General features: G+C 45.9%; 2 protein-coding genes across 2 annotated transcripts; one reads left to right on the top strand and one right to left on the bottom strand.

Moving 5' to 3' along the window:
* Positions 1-14,888: 14,888 nt before the first annotated feature.
* On the top strand, positions 14,889-19,094 carry LOC125550921 (aspartic proteinase Asp1-like). Its single transcript, XM_048714043.2, has 8 exons — positions 14,889-15,061; positions 15,475-15,592; positions 17,393-17,619; positions 17,711-17,935; positions 18,076-18,223; positions 18,323-18,520; positions 18,621-18,693; positions 18,786-19,094. The coding sequence occupies exons 1-8, from the start codon at positions 14,946-14,948 to the stop codon at positions 18,902-18,904; spliced, it is 1,224 nt and encodes a 407-aa protein (XP_048570000.1). The 5' UTR covers positions 14,889-14,945; the 3' UTR covers positions 18,905-19,094.
* A 1,744-nt stretch (positions 19,095-20,838) lies between these two features.
* On the bottom strand, positions 20,839-24,947 carry LOC125550919 (uncharacterized). The gene is made up of 5 exons (XM_048714039.2): positions 23,053-24,947; positions 22,667-22,968; positions 21,886-22,576; positions 21,718-21,798; positions 20,839-21,631 (listed from the first exon to the last, which is right to left on the bottom strand). Exons 1-5 carry the CDS (start codon positions 24,646-24,648, stop codon positions 21,050-21,052), a joined length of 3,252 nt encoding a protein of 1,083 aa, XP_048569996.2. The 5' UTR covers positions 24,649-24,947; the 3' UTR covers positions 20,839-21,049.
* Between the last annotated feature and the right edge of the window lie 295 nt (positions 24,948-25,242).

Raw genomic sequence — 25,242 nt, 5'->3', positions numbered from 1 at the left:
GTACTCGCTATCCACGGAACCATCGATGTGCTCGGTGAGGTAGTGCTCGTGGAAGATGAGGTTGAAGTAGGTCTTTCACGCGTAGTAGGATGTACTGGAGCTGTCGAGGAGGATAGGGACCCGGGCCTCTATGTTGAGGTCACGGATGGCAGCGGTGGAGGGCTCGGGGCCGGCGAACGGATTCGACGAGCGGGTCGTGGAGGAACCGGCGGAAGACATGGTGGCGCGGCTAGGGTTAGGGTTTCTTTGTGGAGAGAGGAGGAGGGGAACCGCGGTAGCAGGGGGTGTGGCGGCGGCTATAGCGGGAGGAGGGCGCGGCTGCGGGTCGGGGAGAAGCAGCGGCACGGCGCGGCAGGGAGCGGTGCGGGGTGGCGTGGGGCAGCGGTGGCGGCGTGAATGGAGAGGCGAGGCGGCTGCTGCGAGGAGCGCGTGAGGGGGCGGGCGGAAGCGTGTGCATGGGCGGCAGCGACGCGGGGTAGGAGAAGGAGGGGCGCGTCGGCGGCGGCCCGGTGTAGTGGTGGGGGTGTGGCGGCGGCGGCGGTGCGAGGAGGTGCGGCGGCGGCGATGGCGGCAAGCCCTAGGGGAGGACCGAACAAGATGATACCATGTAGACGGAGAGTTTGCAATACAATAGACGTTGTATTGATGGGGTGCTGATGCACGCATATATAAGTACAGGGTAGGCCTCAACCTCAATTATACATGACTAGAAGGTGGGCCATAACACATAATACATGCAACACAAAATATATACTCAACAGTTGCTCCTCCAAGTGGCTCATCCATGCTTCGTCTCCTATCGAGTTGGCCTGTTGCTGGTGGCGGCGGTTCTGGGCCTCCCCTAGCCTGTGGCAGATGGTGGCGGCTTGGGTGCCTGCAACATTCGCGATCATTCGGTCGCCTGGCGCCGCTGGAATCACCACCACCTACGACATACACTTTGATTTTCGGTTTGAGATTTTTTTCGCCCCAGGTCGAGATGACCGAATTTCGGCCATTTTCAAAAATTTCAGCCGAAATTTTCAAAAATCTCCTTCCTACGGTGGAGGTTTTTCCCAAGCGATGTGGTTTACTCGTCTTCAAATCCTGATCCGGCAGCATTCGGGATTGTTCGGTCAAAGGCCAAGGTAAAATCCCTCCTCAACTTTGCCGATACTAGTAGTGGCGACACCTGTGTGTGTCATCTCCTTGGAGGCACTACCATGGCCTTTTGTTCGTGTCTCTCTTCGAGCACTAGGGGAAACCCTAGGTCCGGTTCACCGGATCAGACGGCGGCGGCGTCCTAACATCGTACCCTTCATGAAGGTCTGGTCTTGGTTGCTCATGGTGTCTCTAGTGTTGGAATTGACGATGTTGGATGCCATGCTTGGTTTTTGGCTGGTTCTCAGGGAGTGGTCATTCAGGACACAATGTACTACCATCCCAATGTTTCCTCCATGGCTTCTTCCTCCCGCCCAGCCGGATCTTGCAACCCACTTGCCTACTCCCACTACTAGGAAAAGGGCTATAGCTGATATGGACATTAATGGCGCACCAGATACAGGTGCGCCATTAGTGTCCTCATTACTAATGGCGCACTAGACACACGGTGCGCCATTACTAGGAAATTTTATTTATTTATTTATTTTTCCAAAACTATTAATGGTGCACCAGGGCATAGTGCGCCATTACTAGTTTTAACTAGTAATGGCGCACCACACGCTCTGTGCGCCACTACTGACAATTTTTTTTACTTTTTTCGAAAGTAGTAATGGCGCACCTGGTTGAAGTGCGCCATTACTAGTTCAAACTAGTAATGGCGCACCACAACCACGGTACCCCACTACTGACAATTATATTATTATTTTTTGCAAAACTAGTAATGGCGCACCCCTAACTGGTGCGCCATTAGTAACCAGGGTTACTAATGGCGCATGTTTAGGTGGTGCGCCATTAGTAACCTAAGACCAGCTAAATATTTTGGACAGCCACCTACCACACTCACTTTCCCCACTTCATTCTCTCCACCTCCTCCTCCAAGCTTGTCTCGGTTGCCTCCTCCTACTCACCTCATTTGCACCATAGATTCACCCAAATTAAGTGGTTAAATTACCTTTTTTAGATAGGTAAGTAAGGGGAAAGCTTTCTTTATGTTGTAGATCTACTTTTTTCTCCCTCCAACAACGTGCACATGCACTTATTATGGCCTAGCTAGATCTACGTATGTTTGTGGTGTTGCATATATGTCTGTGTTTGCAGGTACCGGTATTTGAAATGCGATAGTTGCCAATATTTTGCCGAAATGTTGATTCATTTCCGTTTCGGCGAGAATTTGGCACTATGCATTCTTTTTGGTCCTATTTTTAGGCAAAGTCATGCCAAATTTTTTCTTGGTTCTAAAATATCGTTTTGCTCTACCCCGCAGGCAACCATGGTCCGCACGATGACCGAAGGCATCGTGAATGGGTTTTTGAGCTCCACGAAGGCCGAGATGCTTCAAAAGAACGAGACGGAGATAAGATGTCTGTGTCGAAGATGCAAGCTGAAGAGCCTTATTGCGGACCTGGATTCCGGGCAGGTGCGGGACCACCTGCTCTTGCGTGGTTTCATGGATGGCTATCGGTGGCAAGGTAATGAAGATGATTATGAAGTCGTCCATGGGGCCGGGCAAGAAATGAGGAAGGGCAGCAAGACAACCACCACGGCGAGGGCGGGCGAGAAGACGAAGAATCTCCAGGACATGATCATGACGGTGATGCTGTACACAGTCATCATGTAGAAGATGCCGGACATGATGATGAGGAAGATCAAGATGAAGGGCATGATCATGAAGATGAAGACGTCGGAGCAGACGACGATGGACCATCGATGGGCTGGGTGCAGGACCCTCATATTCAAGAGCTGCTTCTCAAGAAGATGGATAACGCAAGAGCTGCCGCCCGAGAGAAAGCCAAGTTTGATCAACTGGAGATAGACGCGGTTACTCCATTGTATGAAGGATGCAGGCCCGAGGATACCCGCCTGAAAGTAACGCTCATGGCTCTGGAGATGAAGGTAAAACGCAAAATGACCGACGCATGCTTCGACGAGAACATGTCATTCTGGCACGAACGTCTTCCCAAGGGGAACAAGTGCCCGACCAATTTCGAGGAGGCGAAGAAAATCGTGTGTCCTTTGGATTTACCGCACATGAAATACCATGTGTGCATGAACAATTGCATCATTTATCGGGACGAGCACGCGGAGTCTACCATATGTCCGATGTGAGGTGTCACTCGATACAAGAAGAGGAAGAAAGCTCCTCGAAAAGTGGTGTGGTACTTTCCGATCACTCCTCGTCTGCAGCGGTATTTCACGGACCCTAAGCTAGCAAAGCTCATGCGTTGGCACGCGGATAGGGAGGAGAAGAAGCGAGAAGATGACGGAAATGATCCGGAGATAAATAAAAAAGACAAGATGCTGAGTCACCCTAAGGATGCGAGCCAGTGGCAAGCGTTGAACATCGAACACCCAGAATTTGGGGACGATCCAAGGAACATCGTGCTGGGCGCGAGCACCGATGGAGTCAATCCGTTTGGTAGCTAGAGAAGCACACATAGCACCTGGCCTGTGTTTGTGTGGATGTACAACCTTTCCCCTGGTTGTGCATGAAGAGGAAGTACATTCACATGAGTATGCTAATTGAAGGGCCGAAACAACTAGGGAACGACATCAATCTGTATCTGGGGCTGCTGAAAGAGGAGCTAGACACGCTGTGGAAAACGCCAGCCAATACGTGGGAAGCCGCAGAGAAAGAATATTTCCCTATGAGAGCCGCACTGCTCACGATGGTGCACGAATATCTCGGTTACGGATATCTCGCGGGGCAGGTGGTCCACGGATTTTCTGGATGCGTCAGGTGCATGGATGACACAACGTATCGCCATCTAGATAGAGATCACGGGTCTTCGAAAATCGTGTTCATGGGACATCGAAGGTGGCTTCACGACGATGACCCATGGAGAAAACGCAAGGATCTGTTCGATGGTGAAACCGAACCCCGAAGACACCCACTTACAAGGAGCGGCGAGGAAATAGACGAGCTGTTGAAAAATTGGAAAGATTGCCACTGCCGGGAAAGAAGAGAAAGGCGCTAGAGCTGCTGCTGAAGGTATGGAAAACGAGGTCTATTTTCTGGGACTTGCCGTACTGGAAGATCCACCGTGTGCCTCACAGCCTTGATGACATGCATATCACGAAGAACGTGTGCGAGAGTCTGCTTGGTACCCTGCTCAACATGCCAGAGAGGACCAAAGATGGGCCGAAAGCAAGGGCGGACTTGAAATCAATGGGCATCAGGGAGGAGCTTCACGCTAATGATGATGATGATGATGATGATGATGATGATGATGATGATGATGATGATGATGATGAGGCGAAGCAGGACACGGAAAGCCGTCGCAAAGGCAAAAAGGCCAAGAAGACCGGAAATGACTACCCTCCCGCGTGCTTCACTCTAAGTCAGAAGGAGATCGAGCAGTTTTTTACCTGCCTCGTAGGAGTAAAACTTCCTTACGGTTATGCAGGGAAGATAAGCAGATACCTAGACTCAGCGAAGCAGAAGTTCAGCAGGATGAAGTCTCATGACTGTCACGTGCTGATGACGCAGATACTTCCAGTTGCAATCCGTGGGATCATGGACGCGCACGTCCATGAAACGCTATTTGGCCTATGCAACTTTTTCGATGTCATCTCTCGGAAGTCGGTTGGCGTGAGGCAACTCAGAAGGCTACAGGAAGAGATCGTGGTGATACTATGCGAGCTTGAGATGTACTTCCCGCCCGCATTCTTCGATGTTATGGTGCATCTGCTGGTCCATATCGTGGAGGATATCATCCAACTCGGGCCGACGTTCCTGCACAGCATGATGTCGTTCGAAAGGATGAATGGTGTCATCAAAGGATACGTTCACAACATGTCACGTCCAAAGGGAAGCATAGCCAGGGGCTTTTTGACCGAAGAGTGCATCTCCTACTGCACAAATTATCTAGGCATCGAGAACCCTGTTGGTCTTCCCGTCAACAGGCACCTCGGCAGGCTCGCTGGATGGGGTCACCGCGATGGTCGCCGCGAAATGCATGTCGACTTCGAGGGTCGACTCGCCGACTTTGAAAGAGAAAACCTAGTCGCGCTACAACACATAGACGTGGTCGATCCTTGGGTGGTAGAGCACAAACCCTTTATTGAGAAGACGTACAATGACCAAGGCCAACAGAGGACGGACGGAGATATAATCAAAGAGCACAACTCATGTTTCACGCGTTGGTTCAAGGAGAAGCTTCTGTCGTACCCTTTACATGAGGATTCTTCCGCGGAAGAAAAACTCATATTCGCCTTGTCACAGGGCACTGAGCACAACCTGATGACCTATGAGGCGTACGATATCAACGGCTACACATTCTACACCGAGGACAAGGACATGAAGACGATGGTTATCAGAACTCCAGGGTAACGATGGAGTCCTACACCAGTAACGACAAGGACAGATACTACGGAAGGATCGAGGAGATCTGGGAGCTGAGCTACACTGGAGAGAAGGTCCCGATGTTCCGTGTCAGATGGGCCAAGAGCGTCCTAAAAGAAGTCCGGTATCTCACCACCATGGTTATACCCGAAGCCAAATCCAAGACTGCGGGCGCAAACGTCACCGCGAAAAATGAGCCATGGTTACTGGCTTCTCATGTGGACCAATGCTTCTTCATTACCGACCTGTCAAAGCCCAGTCGTGTTGTTGTGAGGAGAGGCAAAAGGAAGATCATCGGAATGGATGGAGTCGCCAATGAGCAAGACTTCGACAAGTACGGCGACCCGAAGATGGAACATGACGACGACGATGAAGTGCCATACACCACAAGAAGCAGGATCACCCTACCTAAAGGACGTCTGTTCCACAGAAGAACTCCATTTGCGAAAAAGAAGGGCAAGAAGATTATGAAAAGATAGTTAGCTAAGATAGATTGTATTTAAATCGTAGTCTTCATTTCTCGATTGTATTTCGACATTTTGAAATGATATTTCTTCTGTTCTAGTCCTCATGAATATTTATTTATGTTCATTATGTTATTGAATTTCTAACTCATAAAAAGTATTGAATTTGTTAATATTTTTTGAACTCATGCATGAATATTTTTAAATTTCATGGGCACGTTTTGAATTCATGAATATTTTTTCAAATTTGATGATATTTTTTCATATTCATAAATGTTTTACCAATTCACAAATGAATGCAACTAAAAATCCAAAAAAACAAATTTGATGATATTTTCAAATAACAAATTTGATGATATTTTTTCATATTCATAAATATTTTCAAATAACAAATTTGATGATATTTTTTAAAAAATTATTACTATTTTTATAAAAAATTATTACTGTTTCATATTCATATTCATTTTCTAAAAACTTATTCGATGCAAAAAATAATAATAATAATAATAATAATAATAATTACTAATGGCGCACCGCTGGGTGGTGCGCCATTGATATACAAAAAAAAGTTACTTATGGCGCACCGCTGGGTGGTGCGCCATTGCTATCCAAAAAAATAGTTACTTATGGCGCACCGCTAGGTGGTGCGCCATTGCTATCCAAAAAAATAGTTACTTATGGCGCACCGCTAGGTGGTGCGCCATTGCTATCCAAAAAAAGTTACTTATGGTGCACCGCTAGGTGGTGCGCCATTGCTATCCCTCCCCCGACTAAAATCCCCAATCCCCATCACAGTAGCCCCTCCACCATCCTCTGCTGCCCCAACAACCACTCCACTACTCCCGGCCACCATCGTCGTCGCCCCACTCCAGAGCAGCGCCGTCGAGCACCCGTTTGACAGGGAGCACCACCGTCGTCATGGAGCCACTCCATCGGCAGCCACCATCCTCGCGCGCTTCCTCCTCGAGCAGGCTCCTCGCGATTTAGGGTTTGCTGGCGCCGCCGGCCACCGGCGCGGCCCCTCCTCAACCACCGCCACGGGAGCTCCCACCCATGCCCGCCTCCTCTTCCGTCTTCTCTGGCCGCCGCCCAGCTGCTCTCCACCGGCGCTGCCCCTCGTCAACCACCGCCAACGGCCAACGTAGGAGCCTCACCATCCTCGGGTCCACCTCGAGCAGCAGGAGCTCCACCTCTGCCCGCATCCGCCATCCCCGTCCACCTCGCACAGCAGGAGAACGCCTTGAGTCTCTGCTCTTCTCCTCCTCCCTGTAACCAGAGGTAAAGAAGCAAACTTACTTGCATATGCTGCTTCTATGTTTCTAATTCTTATGGATAAATCCCAGCATGAAAACATATGTGTAGATTCGTATGTTGTGTGTGTCCTCAACATGCATTATTTCCTAGTTATGTTGATACATAGCAGCTTGTGTGTGAAACATGTACTACTATTACTTCCTGGTTATGTTGATGTGAAGTGTGTGGCAGTTTACCTTTTATACATGCTTGATTGAAATTTGTGATGTGAAATGGATGAAAAAGAAAAAGGCAAATTGGGATATGCACACCACATAGCCATTTTATGCCAGTATATGCAAAGAAGAGGTTGAAAATCATAACAGGCCAGGGGGATGTTTGAACCGTAGAGGTTATGATAAAAATCTTGGAGAGAAGTTCTTGGCTAGGTTCTTTGGTTACTAGCAACTAGCATTGTTAGATGAGTTCTTATGCTATCTTGTGATAATTGTAGTAGATTATAGCTTGCTTCAGTTTGTCATCATAAGTTGGTTAATTAGATTTTAGATTTATAAGAAACAGGGTCACTAGGTGCACCCTATAGCTAGCAGCTCTTGATTGAGGAGATTATGTAGCCACCAACATCTGTGACTGAAGTTAGTCCATAGTTCACCTGGTCCTTAGTTGCCCATGAAAATGAAATTTTTTGCTTGCTATAACAAGGTGATTGGTGAATGTGGATGATTTTTTTATCCTATGAACTCATTGTACTGCTACAAGAATTTGGTATCATCATGGTGTAATTGACTGCTTGAGAAAACTGGGTAATTTGGCAGTAGAAACAACTATTTTTTACAGTCAAACAGTTCTTGATGCTTTGGTGCTCTTAGCTAGCTTAGTGGTGGGTCCCTTGGTGTCAGGCTGTGCTATCTATACATTCATGCCCTTTTTGTCACTGGTGATTGTTAGATTGGGTTCCTACTTTGGTGCAGATCATAACTAGAGATAATTTACCTCTTCTGCCCATTTAGGACGAGCTTTCTTGCCGGGTGAGGGTAGTTTGTCACTCAGGTGTAATTACAGAAGTAGTGGAGGGATGGATACTGTCCTTTTTTTGTTATGCCATTGTTTAGTTTGTGGTGGTAGCATAGCACAGCCTAGGACCATTGATTTTGTTTCATCATGTTCATCATACATACTCTACCTCTTAATTTTGTTTCATCATGTTCATCATACATATCCAACCTTTTAATTTTGCTGGGTGCATGTTTTTATGGTCCAGATAAGCTTCTTGTTTTGTTTGGCCGAAGAGCGCGTTACAAATTTGTTTGAGGCAAACAAAAATCTTAACATGATGCATACATCTGTAGACTGGTGATGTCGGATTTTGACTGCCAGACTCAGGGGCATATCAATCTGGAATGATCCTGCTGCTTTGTATATGGATGCATGACACTCCTAGTTCATGGGGTGGGTGGTCCATGGCTCATAGCTCAGAAGATGGATATATGGCTTTAATTTGTTATAAGTTTGTGTTGTTATAAGTTTGTTGCTGTCATGGGGTGGATGATCCTGCTGCTTTGTATATGGATATACTGCAATTTCATTTATGTTGTTATAAGTTTGTTGTTGTCAGCATGAGTTAACTTGCTGTTATTTATCGAAATTCAGAATGTGTTGGACTATATGTTCATTGGTACTACTTGTGATGCTGCTGCTGTACTACTTGGGAATTTTGTCAACTTGTGATGCTGCTGTTGTACCCCGAGAGGCCCTTGAGTTTGCCGGAATGTCGATTAACTTCCATTCCGGCAAATTCGGGTACTCCGTATGTCCTACTTTCAGCAAAGGTCATGCTGAAATTTTCCGTGAATTTTAGCATGACTTTGCTAAAAATAGGACATATGGGGTACTTGCGACTAATGCATGGGCCGGGGTATCTTAGTACTTAATTAAGTAGGATCAACTGCCCCTTTATTCTTGATGCATTAAACCATAGGTGGCAATAGAGCCAAGTGATTAGGCCCAACTTAGAATTCTCCTTCCCTTTTCTTGATAGGGTATATTATTAGAAGATACCCATATATATCAGTCAACCTAGGGTGCCTCGGCATCGATAAACCCTAAATGATGAAAACTTAACTTAGCATTTAGGGTGCCTCAGCGTCGACAAACCCTAAATGATAAAACCTTGGCTTTTAGGGTGCCTCGGTGTCGATAAAAACCTAAATGATGAAAGCTTAGGCTTTTAGGGTGCCTCGGCGTCGACAAACCCTAAATGATAAAAGCTTAGCTTTTAGGATGCCTCAGTGTCGACAAACCCTAAATGATGAGACCATGATCTTGTTCCTTGACAATAACCAACTTTTTGACCAAACTTTTTTCCTATTTAGAGCGAAACATGGCCCACAACGATGAGGCCGGCGGTTCGGGCAAGGCATTCTGGGAGCTGTCCTAGGAGATGGAGGAAGAACCTCACCGCTATGAGGACGCCGCGGAAGACACCAATCCCGACTACACAACCCCTAGTGGCGTCGGGGATGACACTGATGGTGCCGCCGAGGATGCCACCACTGATGATGGAGGCGCACGCACAGATGGCAGCCAACCGAAGAGGCAACGGAAGGACCGGTGCCCGAACGTGCTCGGCACCGTCAAGGAGGAATTTACTGAAGTGTCCTCCGAGGGGCATCCAACGGCGCCCAAAGAAATAGTCAAGGGGTACGCGGGACAGCTCGGGTGCATTCTCCGGAGCACCGTCTCGATCAACACCGAGAACCTAAGGCATCGTGACCGAGGGAATTTGCGCAACCTCCTCTTCACGAAGCTGCACGAACGATACAAGTTCCCCGATGACTTCGCAAACACAAGCCTCTCGGGGAATAAGTGAACAGTGCCGCCCTCATGAAGATGAGCAAGGCCCTGGCTACTTGGAGAGGCGCGGTGAAGAGCATGATTGAAAAAGGTGATATTTATGAGAAGATCAAGGAGAAAAATCCTTCGATCAGCGAAGATGACTACCGGGAGTTCAAGATCAAGTGCGAGAGCAACGCATCCGAGGAATCAAGTCAGTGGGGGAAAGATATGCGGGACTTCAACTTAGGGGTCCACAAACTCGGTCCCGGCGGTTACAAAGTGGAGAAACCTATATGGGACAAGGAGGACGCGGAGCGTGCCGAGCAAGGCCTACCGCCCCTCTTCGAGAAATACCGTGACAAGCAGACCAGGAACTATGTCAGGGCCCGGTACAAGATTGACCCGGTAACCAAGGAGCTCCACGGATCCGAACACCAAGGCGCTTGAGCGTGTTCTGGTAAGGAATACACCCCCGCGTAATTAGCTCCATATATGGTTGCATTCTAGTTAATGAAGCCAAACTTCTAAATGGTTCATGTTCCTTCCGCATGACACTGAAAGCAGTAGCGCGGGGTCGTCTCAGAGCTCCCCTTTCGACACCCCTTTAAATAGGGCGTTGAACATAATGAAAAACAAGGATAAGCTCAGTAAGCTGTCGTCAGCTGGTCGTGTGGCCGGCAAAGGATTGTCCATGAAATGGTCGGAATACTATACCGATGGGCGAAAGGAGAGAAAGACCAGCTCGGAAAGCCAGCAGCGCGAGGTTGAACAACTCAAGGCACAAGTGGCGCGGATTCCGGAGATGGTCGAAGAGCAAGTGCGAGACCAACTGGGAGCGACGATCACCGCCATTATACCTACCTTGGTTTCTGGCCTGCAGGCGTGGGTGGCGGGCGGCCAACAGGGGCCGCCCCCGATTCCCAGCTTCACGGGCAGCAACTTGCGCAACGCGTCGGTGGCGCCATTGGTGTCTTCAGCGGAGGCGGCATTGGTGTCTCCTGCGGCGGCGCCATTGATGTCTCTGGCGGAGGCGGCATTGGTGTCTCCCGCGGTGGCGCCGGCATTGCAGCTTAATGCACCCGGGTGTGGGAAGAATACACCGGCCGGCACCTCGGCAGCAAGCGGCCCCTCCGTCAATTGCACGCCCGCCGCTGGCGGTGCCTCGACATTAGCCTAGCTCGACGCCATCACGGTAACTAATTAAGCCTCTCGGCCGATGACTTCATCTCCTTGCCTTTGACTGGGCATCCCTGACGCCCTACATGTTTTCGAAGGGCGACGCTGACGTTCCATGCACTCTCCTGCACTTCGTGAACGACGAGTTAGTCGATGTCGCTAAGGGCAGAATCGTTCAACCGGGCAACCGCGTGTTCCACGGTAATCCGATGCCACCCACCGTTTATAGGGTTCAACTGGTTCGGGTGCTGCCGGGCTTCGACGACATGTTACCTCTGTATCGACCCCATGGGGCCGACGAAGATGATGTGATGACCCTCAGCGCCTGCATAAGCTGGCCCATGCTTTGGCCGAAGAGCCAGATTCGTTAGGGGGCGGGGGACACCACCCCATAGACAACACTGCCAGTCGTGCCGGCGCCAAGCCATGGCAAGACCCCCGCAACGCTACCGGACATGCATATGGCACAGGATCCGGACATGCATATGGCACAGGATCCGGACGACGACGACGGTACATTTACCAACGTCGATAAGTACTTCAACGAACATGGGTACGGTGACGAATTCTTGGGGCCTCCTTCTCAAGAACCCAACCCTGCAAAAGACGATCTAGCTGGTACCACGGAGAAACCCAATTGCAACAGGCGTCGTCTGGCGTTCAGTTCTCAGGAGACGCCTCCAATTGCTGCCTTCACCGAGCCTCAGATAGCCGAGGTGCGAAATATTATTAGCCCCAACACACTCAAGAAGGTGATCTCTGAGCAGAACTCGATCCCATTACAGCAGAAGAAGAAGGGACGGAAAAGAAAGACTAATAAGGGTGCGAGCCAACCGGCACCGAGTACGATCCGTGCTCAGGACGGTCCATCTTCACCTAAGGATATCTCGAGGAGGGTGCATGTGGCAGGTAGGCCGATGCTACCGACTAATCTGCTCAATGCTGCAACCGGTGCTATGCGGAGTCTGCATGGCAGTGTTCTTTCTTTGGAGAAGCGGCGTCTCTCCGAGAATGATGTGGCATACCCAGTTTTTGTGGCCAAGGTGCCAGAGGGCAAGGGCTTTGTGGATAACGCCATCGGGGGTACGATCGTCATGCGGTTTGATGACATCTTCGCTATGTTTAACCTTCATCCGCTGCACTGCACCTTTGTTCGGCTATCTTCGCTGAGTATGGAGATGTGGATCATTAGAGACAAGACCCCGGACATCGTGATAGTCGACCCCTTCTACATGCGTGCCAAGATCTTGGGCAACGCTGGGGACCGGCAAGTCGCGAGTTCATACCTCGAAGGCGTCATTCTGGCAAACCCAGATAAGGATAACTTCCTCGTGCCTTACTTTCCCCAGTAAGTCATCCCCTCACCGCCCCGTAACATATGATTTCTTAGATTTCGATCGTTCTTTTTTTTCTAACATTCCGTGTTTTGTGCAGTTACACACATTGCACACTCATCCTCTTAAGCCTGAAATATTCCATGGCCACGTATTTCGACTCGGACCGTCAGTCGAAGAAAGACTACACAATTATCAAGAAAGTTCTTGATGATGTTCTTCCCGGCTACGCCAGATCTGGAGGCACCTTCAGCAGGCTAGTTCGTAGGTACGGCAAGCACGTGTTCACCCACAATACGATGTTCCCCTGCGTCAAGCAGCCGCCTGGCGGTTAGAAGGATGCCTACTAGGCCCTCCATCACATGCGGGCGATCGTACGGGACCATAATCACCTGCCGCTACCAAATAATCTCAAAGATTGGGCCGCACGCTTGTCGGCAATCCACAACGCGGACATCAGACATGAATTCTTTCGCATACAATCAGAGTTTGCGGAAATCATCCATCAAGATGTCCTTCGTACCTCGGGGCAGTTCTACCTCAGATATCAACCGTCCAACAATGAGATAAAAACAACGCTATAAATGCAGGCTGACAACGCCTGCGATTTCATGACCATCACGACAGACGGCGGCTTCATCCACGCTCTGGTCCCTGAGTCGAGTCGAAAGTAGTGATGCTATGTAGTTCTGAAATATCGATTAGCTCATGTTGTAATTAAACTTTAATGAACTTGTATGTCTCTTTGGTTTGGACAGTCGCTCAACTTATATGTAATCGATGCTATTTATTAGTAGGACCATGAATCGTGCTATTAATGTCTTGCTTTTCTCTTCTGATCCTTTTGTTGCATACTTATATATTGCTTATGTATTGTCTGTGAATTGCTACTAATGTTTTGTTTGGCTAGTGCATAGAGATGCCGTCATATGTCGTGTACAAGGGTAAGGTTTCCGGAGTCTACGACGACTGGGAGGAGTGTCGGAGACAGGTTCACCGTTTCAGCGGTAACAATTACAAAGGGTACACCACTAGGGCGGAGGCGGAAGCTAGATACGCGCGCTATCTAGCGGGAGAGAGGAGGGGGCGAAGGAGGAACCAGATGAAGACCAGTTTCATCGCGATGATGCTCATCGTGATGACCGTAGCTCTCTTCTATGTGATGGTAGTTTAGATGATCGATATCGACTTGTAATGTGAAGACAAACTCGCTACTCGCGGTCTCGAGACTTGTAATGTTCTAACTTTGTTCTGTATTTTGAATTCGGAGACTAGCTAATATGATGAATTGTATTCGGAGACTAATCTTCTATTGTATTCAATGAATCTATTGTCTATATATTTTGCTGTCTATATTCTGTGCAGTAATATATTTTTGTAACCTGTGCAAATATCAGAAAAGAAAAAAATTCCTAATATTCATACTAGTGGCGCACCATACAACACACTAGTGATGCACTGCTGTAAAAAATACTAGTGGCGCATTATCTGTTAGTGCGTCATTAGTAACCCAGAGCACAAGGTAAATATGGCCCCCTAGGAGGCATACTAATGGCGCACCAGGGGACATACTAATGACGCACTGTCTGATGCGCCACTACTGTCTGGTATACTAATGGCGCACCAGGAGTGCGCCATTAGTATTAATTACTAATGGCGTGATGATAGTGACGCACTTGTAGTGCGGTATTAATGGCCAAAACAGGTGCGCCACTAACAGGCCTTTTCCTAGTAGTGTCCTCTAGGCGCTTAAGGCGAGGGGTACGTTTATTTGGTTTGTCATGGAGTTATGGCCGCACGACGAAGGTGCCTCGCATTGGTTATGACACGGTTTAGGTGCTTGGGCCTGGTCTCCTCGCTTTGAGGCTAGATGAGTTTATGGTGTGTTGTATCCCTTCTCGCTCACCCCCCCCCCCCCCCCCCCCCCCACACACACACACACACCCAAAAAAATCTATATTATTGTTGTTCTCTCGTACCTATCAATGAAACATACACAAACTTTGCGTATTTGCGAAAAAAATCTATTCGCTCTTACTCATCCGACCAGCCTTAATTCCACGAATCCTCTAACCCTCGTTTATTAAAATGGCATGGACATATAATTCTTAATAGAAAAATGTAATGTACATATTGAAGGCGTGTCGTTAATATAATGTGTCTGTTTTTGGTATAGAGATAAATATTGGAGATACAGTATATTCTGTACATCCGTTGGCAAGATAATTAACGTTGGAACCAGAATTATGCAAAACGTGAAGAGAATAAGGCTCCCGGAGACGAGAGTGCTATAAGTACCTCGGCGCCCTACCCACACACCACAGAAATAGGTGAACTCAGAAGGGAAACCCGAGAGTTGACACTACCTGCTTCCTCCGGGGCTCTCTGTCTTCTTCCCACATGGCTGCCATGTGGTCAAAGGTCATCGCCATCCTTCTTCTGTTTCTCCGGCTCGCACGGTTGTCCTCCTCCAGTTCCATGGTGTTCGAGCTCCGGGGCAACGTCTATCCTATTCGGTACAGATTCCAACTCTTTTTTATGATGGAAGCTACTCTTGTATCTTTTCTCTACATAATAGAAGAAACTGTTGGTCCCTAATGTATTGACGTGCGGAAAATGCTGCGATTTTATCCTTGTAGATAACTTAGATGATTTTTCTTTCAGGTAGGGAGCTGCACTGAATTTCATTGCATGTTTCAAATTAATTTTCTAACTGGATTCGTATGCAAGGGTCTTGTCCTCTAACTCGATCCTGCTGTTCTATGTTCCTCTGATTATTTGTTCATTACACTGGAGTTCGGTAGTACTTCCTCCGTAAAGAAATATAAGAGCGTTTAGATCAGTAAACATGCAAACGCAGCGCAATCTGTGTGCATCAACTTGTATTAGTGCTGCATTTGACACGCCTTTTCTGCCTGTGTAACTACAGCCAGTTCTTCGTTACCATGAGCATCGGGGAGCCGGCGAAGCCCTACTTCCTCCATGTTGACACCGGTAGCGGCCTCACGTGGCTGGAGTGCGACGCCCCTCGCCAGAGCTTCCACAAGGTACACCCACGGCTACTTCATTTTTGCTTTAGAGTCTTAGCTATGAGGGCTTATCATCTGTTATGCATGCATGTGGCTCTTGCATATCTTTCGTGTGTCCCAACTCCCAAGTGGTAGTTTCATGCGGTTTTTACTATTAAGTCAATTACATCGGTGGTGCTAGAACTTGACGCAAGCGGTCACTTTGGTGCTAGAAGTTGTGGCATACATTAAAGTGGTGCAAAAACTTGGCTTTGACGTGCAAATACAGTGCTTATCTCATTTTTGCATACGAAACCAGCGCTGACTGCACGTGGGGCCTGCTGTCAGCCACTGAACCAGGAGAAAGGGGCGTGCGACTTTTTTTTGAGGGACAAAGGGGTGTGTGACTTGTTTTCTCTAGGAACACTCTCGAAATATAATTCTTTTTTTTCACAAAAAACCCTCTTGACGCGGGAGAGGTGCCATTTTCTTCACCTCTATGCCATACGATGCGGATTTGTGTGTTCGAGACCTAGAATCCGCATGTTTTATTATATTAAATACAATTCAAGATCCTGTGTACTCAATGGAAAACGAAGTTACATGTATTTAAATACAAACCATGTGGAATTTGGGCTGCAGATACTGCGAGCAATTTTACACCAGTTCCATTTTTTTCTATTCTATTTGTAGAAAGTATGTAAAATATAATCTCTTCCCTCAAAACAAAATGTAAATTATAATCTCAATACAAAAATAAAGTTTGAATACTTGTGTGCATAAATATACAAACTAATGAAATAACTAATTGTTCACGTATTATTTAGAAAATAGTCATATATTTAATATAATAATTTTGAGTTACAAAAAGATTGTATATTTTAAAATAATAACTAATATTATTAAAATTACAATTCAGAAAATTATTTTAGTTATACAAACATTTCAATCATTCTCATGTTTGTATAATTAAAGTTATTCATAATTTAAACTGTTGATATTAATATTAATTTTTAATAATTTAAATATAAGCCGCGAGTGTGTGATATTTTTTATTGGTTAATTCTGTGTAATACACGGATGTATTTTTTATTAGATAACCATTGTTTCTGCGTCTAATATTTATAACAAACAATTATTGAAAGTAATTTTTATTACTTAAGTTTTAGAAAAATAAATGAAAAACAAACCGGTGAAAATTGGGCCGCAGTATCAGCAACCCATTTAAGTTCCACATGCATACTGGTTAAACATATAACGTTCTTATCCAGGTTAAACAAGGTAGCGTGATGGGGATATGGACAACAAAACAAATTCCTCGCGGTATCTGCACATGTATTTAAACAAGGTAGCGTGATGGGAAGTTACATGTATTTAAACACAAAGCATGCCGGCTTGCATGCTTGGTGCTGATCGTTGGGTTCGACTCTGTGCAGCCAAACTTTTTAGTTTAATATTCACTCCCGCCCGACAGGCAGGACCCACTGGTCTTACATATAAAAAATCCCACATTAACAGGTTTTTTTTCTAAATATTTCGAGAGTGTTTCTGGAAAAAAAAATAAGTCACACAACCCCTTCTACGGGTCCAGTGGCTGACAGCGGGCCCACGTGCCTAGTCAACATTTATTCCGTATACAAGTGAGATAAGCACTGTATTTACACGTCGAAGCCAAGTTTTTATACCACTTTGATGTATGCCCCAACTTGTAACACTAAAGTGACCATTTACGCCAAGTTCTAGCACCACCACTGTAATTGACTCTTTACTATTGTATCAAATGCGTGGCGACGAATTGAGTCATGAAATCGACTCGATGGTGGGTAATTCTTGTTACAGGTGCCACATGAGGTGTACAGACCACGACCGAGCAACAGGGTGCCATGCGAGGACGAGCGTTGTGCCGTGATGCACAAGGACCTGGGCAGCGTACACGACTGCACCGAGCATCCAGACCAATGCGACTACGACATAAATTACAAGGACGGCTACTCATCCATGGGCGTGCTCTTAACCGACAAGTTCTCCCTCCCCATGCGCAACGACCGCCCCAACCTTGCCTTCGGGTACATACAAACTCGCCCAAACACATTGCATTGCATTGCATTGCATGGAACCGATGCAGTTCGTTGTTCATTTGCGTGTGCATGCATGCAGCTGCGGATATGACCAGCAAGGTGAAAAAGAAGAGCTGGAGGTGGACGGCATCCTCGGGATCGGTAGGGGAACGGGAGACCTCGTCTCGCAGCTCAAGCATCAAGGGTTGATCACCGAGAATGTGGTTGGCCATTGCCTCAGCAGCCATGGAGGGGGCTACCTCTTCTTTGGGGGCGACGTGCCCTCTACTGGTGTAACCTGGCTTCCCATGGCTCAAGAGTACACGTAAGATAGCATCATACATATCAATATATGTACAACGTGCATGTGAACTTAGAGTTGGGATGCCTCTTTCCTTCTCATTTGGTTGCACACATCACATGACATGATGGCAATCTTGCCCTTGTTTTTTTTTTGTCTTTCAGGATTTACTACTCACCTGGCAAAGTAACATGGAACCTCGACGTACTACTGAAATACGAGTTAAGCAAAACGCCGAGGGTTGCTGTCTTTGACAGTGGTAGCGCCTACTCATATGTGCACAAGGACACATACGAGCAGCTTATTCAGGCGGTAGGTTTCACATCACAGCGCATGTCGACTCCCATGCATACATCAGTTTGAACACAGTCACTGCCTAACTAGACATGTCACCAATTTTGGGTCTTGCAGGTGGATGTCACTCTCCAGGATTCAACACTTCAGAAGGTGTCTGACGATCCTGAACTGACTCAATGCTGGAGATACAACCAACCAATCCAATCTGTCGACGATGTCAAGCATGAATTCGAACCACTCGAATTGACCTTTACCCATGGCGCTAACCAGGTCACTCTGGACATCCCTCCCGAAAATTATATTGTTGTCACGGTAAACCTTGGCTTGGCTCGGTGACTCTAAGTGACTATGAGAAATGAATAGCAGAAGATCTTTAGCTAATATGTTTATTACTCTTTTTTATCAATCGCAGGAAAGAGGAAATGTGTGCTTGGGCATCCTCAATGGTTCAGAACACGGGATGGGGGAATTGAACATAATTGGAGGTTTGAAGTTCTATCAAGCATTTCTGCTTTCCCAAACTAGGATAGCGTTCATCGGTTTGTAATGGTTTTCCCATTGATATTCTGTTTTGCAGACATTACAATGCAGAATCATCTCGTGGTATATGACAATGAGAGAGCGCGAATCGGATGGGTTCGTGCATCGTGCGATATAATGCCGAGGTCTGCACCTATCATCGCTTCGCGTCTCTAAAGGGTGTGTTTGGTTTGCAGGATAAGTTTAAGTTGTAGTAGGTATCCTCAACCATCCGGCTAAGGATACTGACATTTTCTGTTTAGTTGGGAGAGATGTCAAGTGGTTAGAGATGGCCTTTATTTATTTTTTGGTTTGAGGGATGAGTGGCGAAAAAGGAGTCGTGGTGAACCTTTTTTATTGTGATGGTGAGATTACCCCATAACTTGCAAATTTTGCAACATAAAGCAATTGTGGCATGATCTTGTGATGGTACCAGTCGTCTACAAACAAAGATTTAACATATAGACCTTTATACAAAACTGAACATATAGACTACACATGCGTCCCATGTATTCAAATTCAGATTACAAACAACTTCCCTACATCTGGCTCGAGGCCTCGCCGCACTCTGACTTAGGCCTCATGTGCACACATATGATGCAAGGGAGCAGCTGGCAGCGGCAGCTGAAAAGGCCATATTCCTTCCTAAAAATCAGTCTTAACTCAAGGAATGAGTCCTGCTATATCCCCGAATAGTCGAAGGAGAATAGGGAGACTTACTTGGGCTTCCCCCCAAGATAACATCTTAGGTTATCAGTTAACACAACATAAGTCATCCTGCAAACTACACAGGAATAATTATGCGATCCAGCTACATCTAGGTAGTAATATCCAAACACATAGAAGGCAAACACTGCTACAAACTCAAGTCCAAGTGGAAGATTTCTCGGCGATCAAGAAGTAGTTGGTCCATCAGCAGCCCTGGTCTTGTTAACCTCGTCTCTCAAAACTGAAACCTGCCAAAAAAATACAAATATTATACTGTATAAGTTCAGTGTTCAAAAGGAATAGCATTGTGAAAAATGTGAAATTTCATTCCGCTGGTATCAAAACCAGGACAAATGAATGTAGCGTGTTAAGTCAAGTGAAATGGAACTTCAACCGGACTAATAAACAATCAACTTGAACTTGTATTGCACAGTTGGACTTGGACATGTATTAAACTGGTCTTTAATTATTAAAAAAAATGTCCCTGGTAAAGCAATCCTGCCTCTTATGCTGAACTGATTTTTTTTCTCTTATTACTAATATGGAGCTTCTAGAGATCCTCCAGTATGTTCTACACAACACAACATGCAGTACTATCGACTACCTACTACTAGCGTACAAAATAATGGAGGTAAATACACCCGCGGTCTTAGAACTTGCACTGGACGGTCACTTTGGTGCACAAACTTGCAAAATACGCATTTGTGGTCAATGAACTTGCAAAACAGTGCAAATACAGTCACTCTCTTCGTACGCAGCCGTATGTGGCGATGCCAGCGTGGCATGGGCCCGTTGTCAGTGACCATGGCCGTCCAGCGAGGCATGCACGCGGTCACTTTGCAGAAAACCCCGTGGGTTTATTATTTTTTGCGCTGAAGATAACTGAAGATAGCCACAGCTTAGTTACTGAACATAACTGAAGATAGCGGCTACTGAACTAAGCGGCTACACGATGACCCAGAGGCACGGGACGATGACCCGAACCCGCCGGACGCAGAACTGGATGCACGGCGCCTTGAGCCGGCACTGGAGCTGCCCGCGCCGGGCGCCGTCGCGGCTACGCCCTCCAATGGACATCCTCTATCGTACGGGCGGCGGAGGAGAGGAAAGAGACGATGCACACTATATGGTAGAAAAGGGAGAGATCGAGAGAATGTAACAGAATCCTCTCATTACCCAACTGGCTATATGGTGTCATCTATCACTAGCTGATCTCGGGTTCGAATCCCAGGTAGCCTACCTTTTTTGCTCTTTCTATTATTTTGCATCAGGCGACACGGATTAAATACATTTTGCAGCAACAGTTCTACAAATTAAGCACTGTCAAAACAATCTCAAGAATAAACCAATTGAAACCAGATTACAGAAATCATAGAAATTTACTTAATATTTAGAGGTCTGGGAGGCCTCTTGAACTACTAGCACTGTCATAGCATAAACCAAAGCGTAGCAAAATACAGTTTCATACAGTCTGAATATTGAGAAAACCAAAGCAAAATAAAGTTGGAAAAGGCCTTGCCTACTACATCTTTACCCCAACTGCAGGAGCAGTTCATTCATGAACTAAACCTAACCAAAAGTTCATTCATGAACTCTAACTTGTTCTGATGTAAACTAAAGAGAGAAAAAATCATGCAGATCAGTAGGTTGGCCATCTTGAGATAGAACAGAATGTGGTGCATTTTTGCTAAACAAAACCTCCTCTTCAGCCTGCATGAACTGTGCTCTATCAGCAGCTCCATCATCTCCAAACAGGAGATTGTAAAAGCCAGGAGCAGCAGCTCTTGCTCCTGTGACATCTGCAGGAGCAGCACCTCTTCCTCCAAATGTAGCAGCTGCAGTTCTTCCTCCTCTTGCACCATTTCTTCCTCCTCTACCAGCACTTCTTCCTCCTCTTGCACCATCTCTTCCTCCCCTCCCAGCAGTTCCTCCTCCTCTTGCAGCATTTGTTGCTCCTCTCCCTACACTGCCTCCCCCTCTTGCTTGTTTTTTCTTGGGTCTTGTTGCAGCTGCTGCTTGCTGACTTGACTCTGCTGCTTCCTCTCCATTTGCAGGTGCTGCTTGTCGACTCCTCACCCTCCCCCTAGCCATTGCTGTTGTCACTCTGCCTACTGGCATTGCTTCTCTAGCATTTGCAATAAATGTAGACTCAGGCAAGGGGCCAAATTCCCTAGGGGGTGGGTACGTGAACCTCTCCTGCAAAAATTAAGACAGAGCAAGTGTGAGCACACATACTAGTGATTTATGAGTGTGTACAAGTTAATTAGTGAAATCATCATTGCCTGTTCCTGCATCTTGTATACCATACAGTCAGGTGTTTGTGTTGGATCCAGCTGTGGGTATACCCTGTGTGGCATTATGTTCTGCACAAGACAAGCAATGTATGAACTTAGTGTATCCTAAATCTAAAAAAGTATATGGGAGTAAGCATAAGAGTACAAGTGTATTACAGCAAGTATTGATGGATCATCATACTCTTCTTCAGATTCCCTAGCAGCTTCTTCATTTGGAGTCTTATCAACATGATTATGGTGTCCCTTTTTGTTATGATCAGCTGCTCCACATATTGAACAATGCATGGTCACACCATGCTTGGTCACCTTCTTTACTCCATTTTTGTCACTCTTCTCTTCTGGATCTTTCTTCCTGTTTTTCTTTGGCCCGCCCATAAATTTTGTGTACAATGGTGGATACACATCAATCCCGTTCATTTTCCCCCATAGCTTTGTATCCCTCATCGGCATCATGTTATATCCATAACACTTTTTGTACTCCTCCACTGTATAGCAGGAGTGAACCATGCTCTCTGGTTCAATCCTCTCATGCCTGAAAGTTTCTATTGCATGATGACAAGGGATGCTAGACAGTACCCACCTTTTGCAGTCACAGCTTAGCATATTTAAGTCCACTATGTATGAGGTTTGTAGAGAGAGAACTTTGAACACACCTCTACCGTACTCTTGCACCCTGCAATTCTTTGCCCACTCAATGTATTTGTCGAGTTTCTTCTGAATCTTGGGGCATAGTCTTCCTGTCCACTTTTCTGACTCCCTTTGCTTACCAACTATCCTATTTGTGAGCTTCGTAAAAATATAATCCAGCATTGACTTAATCGGTAGCTCTCTTCCATCCAATATATAACTGCAGATATTTTCATATGTTCATGTTATGTTAGTACCCAATGGCATTGTTTGACATGATATGAAGGAAAGGTGGGAGGGCAATGCAAACCTGTTGAAGACTTCAGACATGTTGTTTAATAATATGTCACACTTGCAAAATGGGTCGAAGAAAGCTTTGATCCATGTTTTCGGAGCTAACTTCTCAACCCACTTGTAAGCATCAAGGCTGTGCTCTTTGATCTGATTCATGCTTCTCGTGTAGGCCATCTCATTTGGGGATCTAGCTATAGCCCACAAGTCATTTTTCAGCTGCTCACCCTTGTGGACTTTGTGAAAATTTTGGTAAATATGCCTAACACAATTTCTGTGTTCTGAATAAGGAAAAACTTTCTGAACTGCATTTATTAAACCCTACAAAATAGCAATATCATCAATAACAATAATTGCATAAACTAACAGCAAACACTAGCATAAAATGGAAGGAAGTGTGCCCACCTTCTGCTTGTCACTCATAAGTGTATATGGTGTATTGTTGCTTATGTTGAGATCATCCTTCAATGAAGTTAAGAACCACTCCCAGATGTGTGTTGACTCCACTTCACATAGGCCAAATGCAATAGGAAATATGCAATCATTTGGGTCAATTCCTACTACTGTCAGCAAATTCCCCTTATATCTTGTTTTAATGTGGCACCTATCAAGGAAAATGATTGGCCTACAAGCCTTAAGAAACCCCCTCTTACATGCATCATAAGACCAATATAATGTTGAGAAGTGGTCCTTTGTCATCTTGGCCTTGTTGTCAAACACCTCCTTTGTGCACAAGAAGAACTGACTTCCTGGATTGCTTCTTCTAAGCTCCTGCCCATAGTCCCATAGGGTTTTGTACTGATCATCATCTTCTCCCCTAATCTGCTTGACTGCTGCCCTTCTTGCCCTTCCCAACTTGGTCCTCTTTGCAACCAAGTTGAATTCTTGCTCAACTTTCTCTGAAAATTTCCTGAGAGGCATTTTCTCATTGTCTCTGAATTCATTCCTGAACTTGTGAGTAAGAAAAGGTGCAGTAAGAACTCTCAGGTCCCAAGCTTTGGTGCATGTATGCTTGTCAGTGTACTTTTTTATTTGAATGCTACTTGACCTGTTATCATGTCCTGCCTTCAAGTACCAAGTACAACCTGGCTTGCATACAGCCTCTAACAACTTTGAAGTATTCCTACGCTTGTTCACCTTCACTCTATTTCTGACACTATATGCAACGAGAGCATGCCTCAACTCTTTCATATCTCCAAAGACCATCCCAAGCTTGAAAACAGGCGCATTAAGATCAGTGCTTGGGTTGAAAGTGCTGAATTTGTGCTTCAGCTTCTCTTTCTCTTCTTTTGACAAGTTCAAATGACTATCCTCTAATGCATCTTCTGGAAGTTCTCCTTCAAAGTCCTGCACATTTTCTTTCTCTCTGTGATCATCAACATCTTTGTCCACATTGGCATCAAAAAGATCATCATCACCTGCTGCTATTTCATAATCACTCTCATAGAAATCCTCATCTGTCTCGGCCTCTACATCCTCTCCATTTCCCTCTGAACCACTACTTTCACCATTGTCACTAATGTCAAACTCTTCCTCCTCTTCTTCAACTGCAATACCAGAACTAGATCCTTCTCCAAATGGCATAAACCTCTTTACTGGGCTTGAAAGCTTCTCTGTTGTACTGGGTTGTTTCTCTGAATAGCTGATGTTTTCTTTACCATGCCTTAGTTTTGTTGGACTTATAACCTTTGGCAAATCAGGCACTCCATGTATCAGCACATCATCTGTGGTTACTGACTGAGGTGTGTCACCATGGTCTACAACCAGTACCAGGTTATTGTGCTCAATTGTTGCAACAATCATAAGAACAATGTCTGCATCGCATGTCATAAGCTTCAGGCCCTCACCAAATGATTTTCCTGGTTGACACCAATACACATCAGTCTTGGACACTTCATTGTCATATCCTAGTTGCACAAGAAAATCATTTATCCACAGCATTGACCAAGTGTCACTCTGACAATTGTCAAACCAGCCAACCATATAATCCATGTATGTCATGTTGCTTCAAGTTCCACAAAAAAAACCATTATGATGGATCTCAACAGTGAACAAGCCATCAAATTGTCCTGCATTGTCAAATAATTAAACTTCAATTACGTACTGGAATGATCAAATTCAGTACAGAACAGAGCACTCACATTCAATACAAAACAGAGCACTCACATTTAGTACAGAACAGCGAACTCACATTCAGTAAAAACAGAACTTTCACATTCAGTTATGAATAGTGCAGCCATATTCAATTAAATTGCAGCAAATATTCAGTATTTTCAGACATGCTAATTATACAGAAAGCACACGTCCAATTCCACATACGTTTAGTTAAAACACTGCATCAACGACGAAATCTGTCAACATAGCGTGCCTAACATGAATTCTGGATTACTTTCATCAACTTTTCTGAAGCAAAAAAGACGCCTCCTTGAAAACCCCCAATTAAACCCTAGGTCAGATTGGAGAAGCAGGAGTTCTGGCCGGTCGCAACTAATCCATAGGGAAAATATGCGCTTGAATCAAAGTCTGAACATCTCAATCAACTGGTACAACCCACCGATCCTACTACACAAATCCTACCCGCGGCGGGCTGACAAA

The sequence above is a fragment of the Triticum urartu genome, chromosome 4A (genome assembly GCF_056163025.1).
Source record: "Triticum urartu cultivar PI428250 chromosome 4A, HENAU_Tu73, whole genome shotgun sequence".
NCBI lineage: Eukaryota > Viridiplantae > Streptophyta > Magnoliopsida > Poales > Poaceae > Triticum > Triticum urartu.
Note: the sequence above shows the minus strand (reverse complement) of the source record. Positions and strands in the feature narration are given on the sequence as shown.

Excerpts from the sequence above, each read along its gene's own strand:
- LOC125550921 (XM_048714043.2), top strand. The coding sequence starts at position 14,946 with ATGGCTGCCATGTGGTCAAAGGTCATCGCCATCCTTCTTCTGTTTCTC. Across the intron at positions 17,620-17,710 it reads CGCCCCAACCTTGCCTTCGG|CTGCGGATATGACCAGCAAG; the intron begins GTACATACAAAC and ends GCATGCATGCAG. Across the intron at positions 17,936-18,075 it reads CCCATGGCTCAAGAGTACAC|GATTTACTACTCACCTGGCA; the intron begins GTAAGATAGCAT and ends TTTGTCTTTCAG.
- LOC125550919 (XM_048714039.2), bottom strand. The coding sequence starts at position 24,648 with ATGACATACATGGATTATATGGTTGGCTGGTTTGACAATTGTCAGAGT. Across the intron at positions 22,969-23,052 it reads TTATGAGTGACAAGCAGAAG|GGTTTAATAAATGCAGTTCA; the intron begins GTGGGCACACTT and ends GCTATTTTGTAG. Across the intron at positions 21,632-21,717 it reads TATACAAGATGCAGGAACAG|GAGAGGTTCACGTACCCACC; the intron begins GCAATGATGATT and ends TAATTTTTGCAG.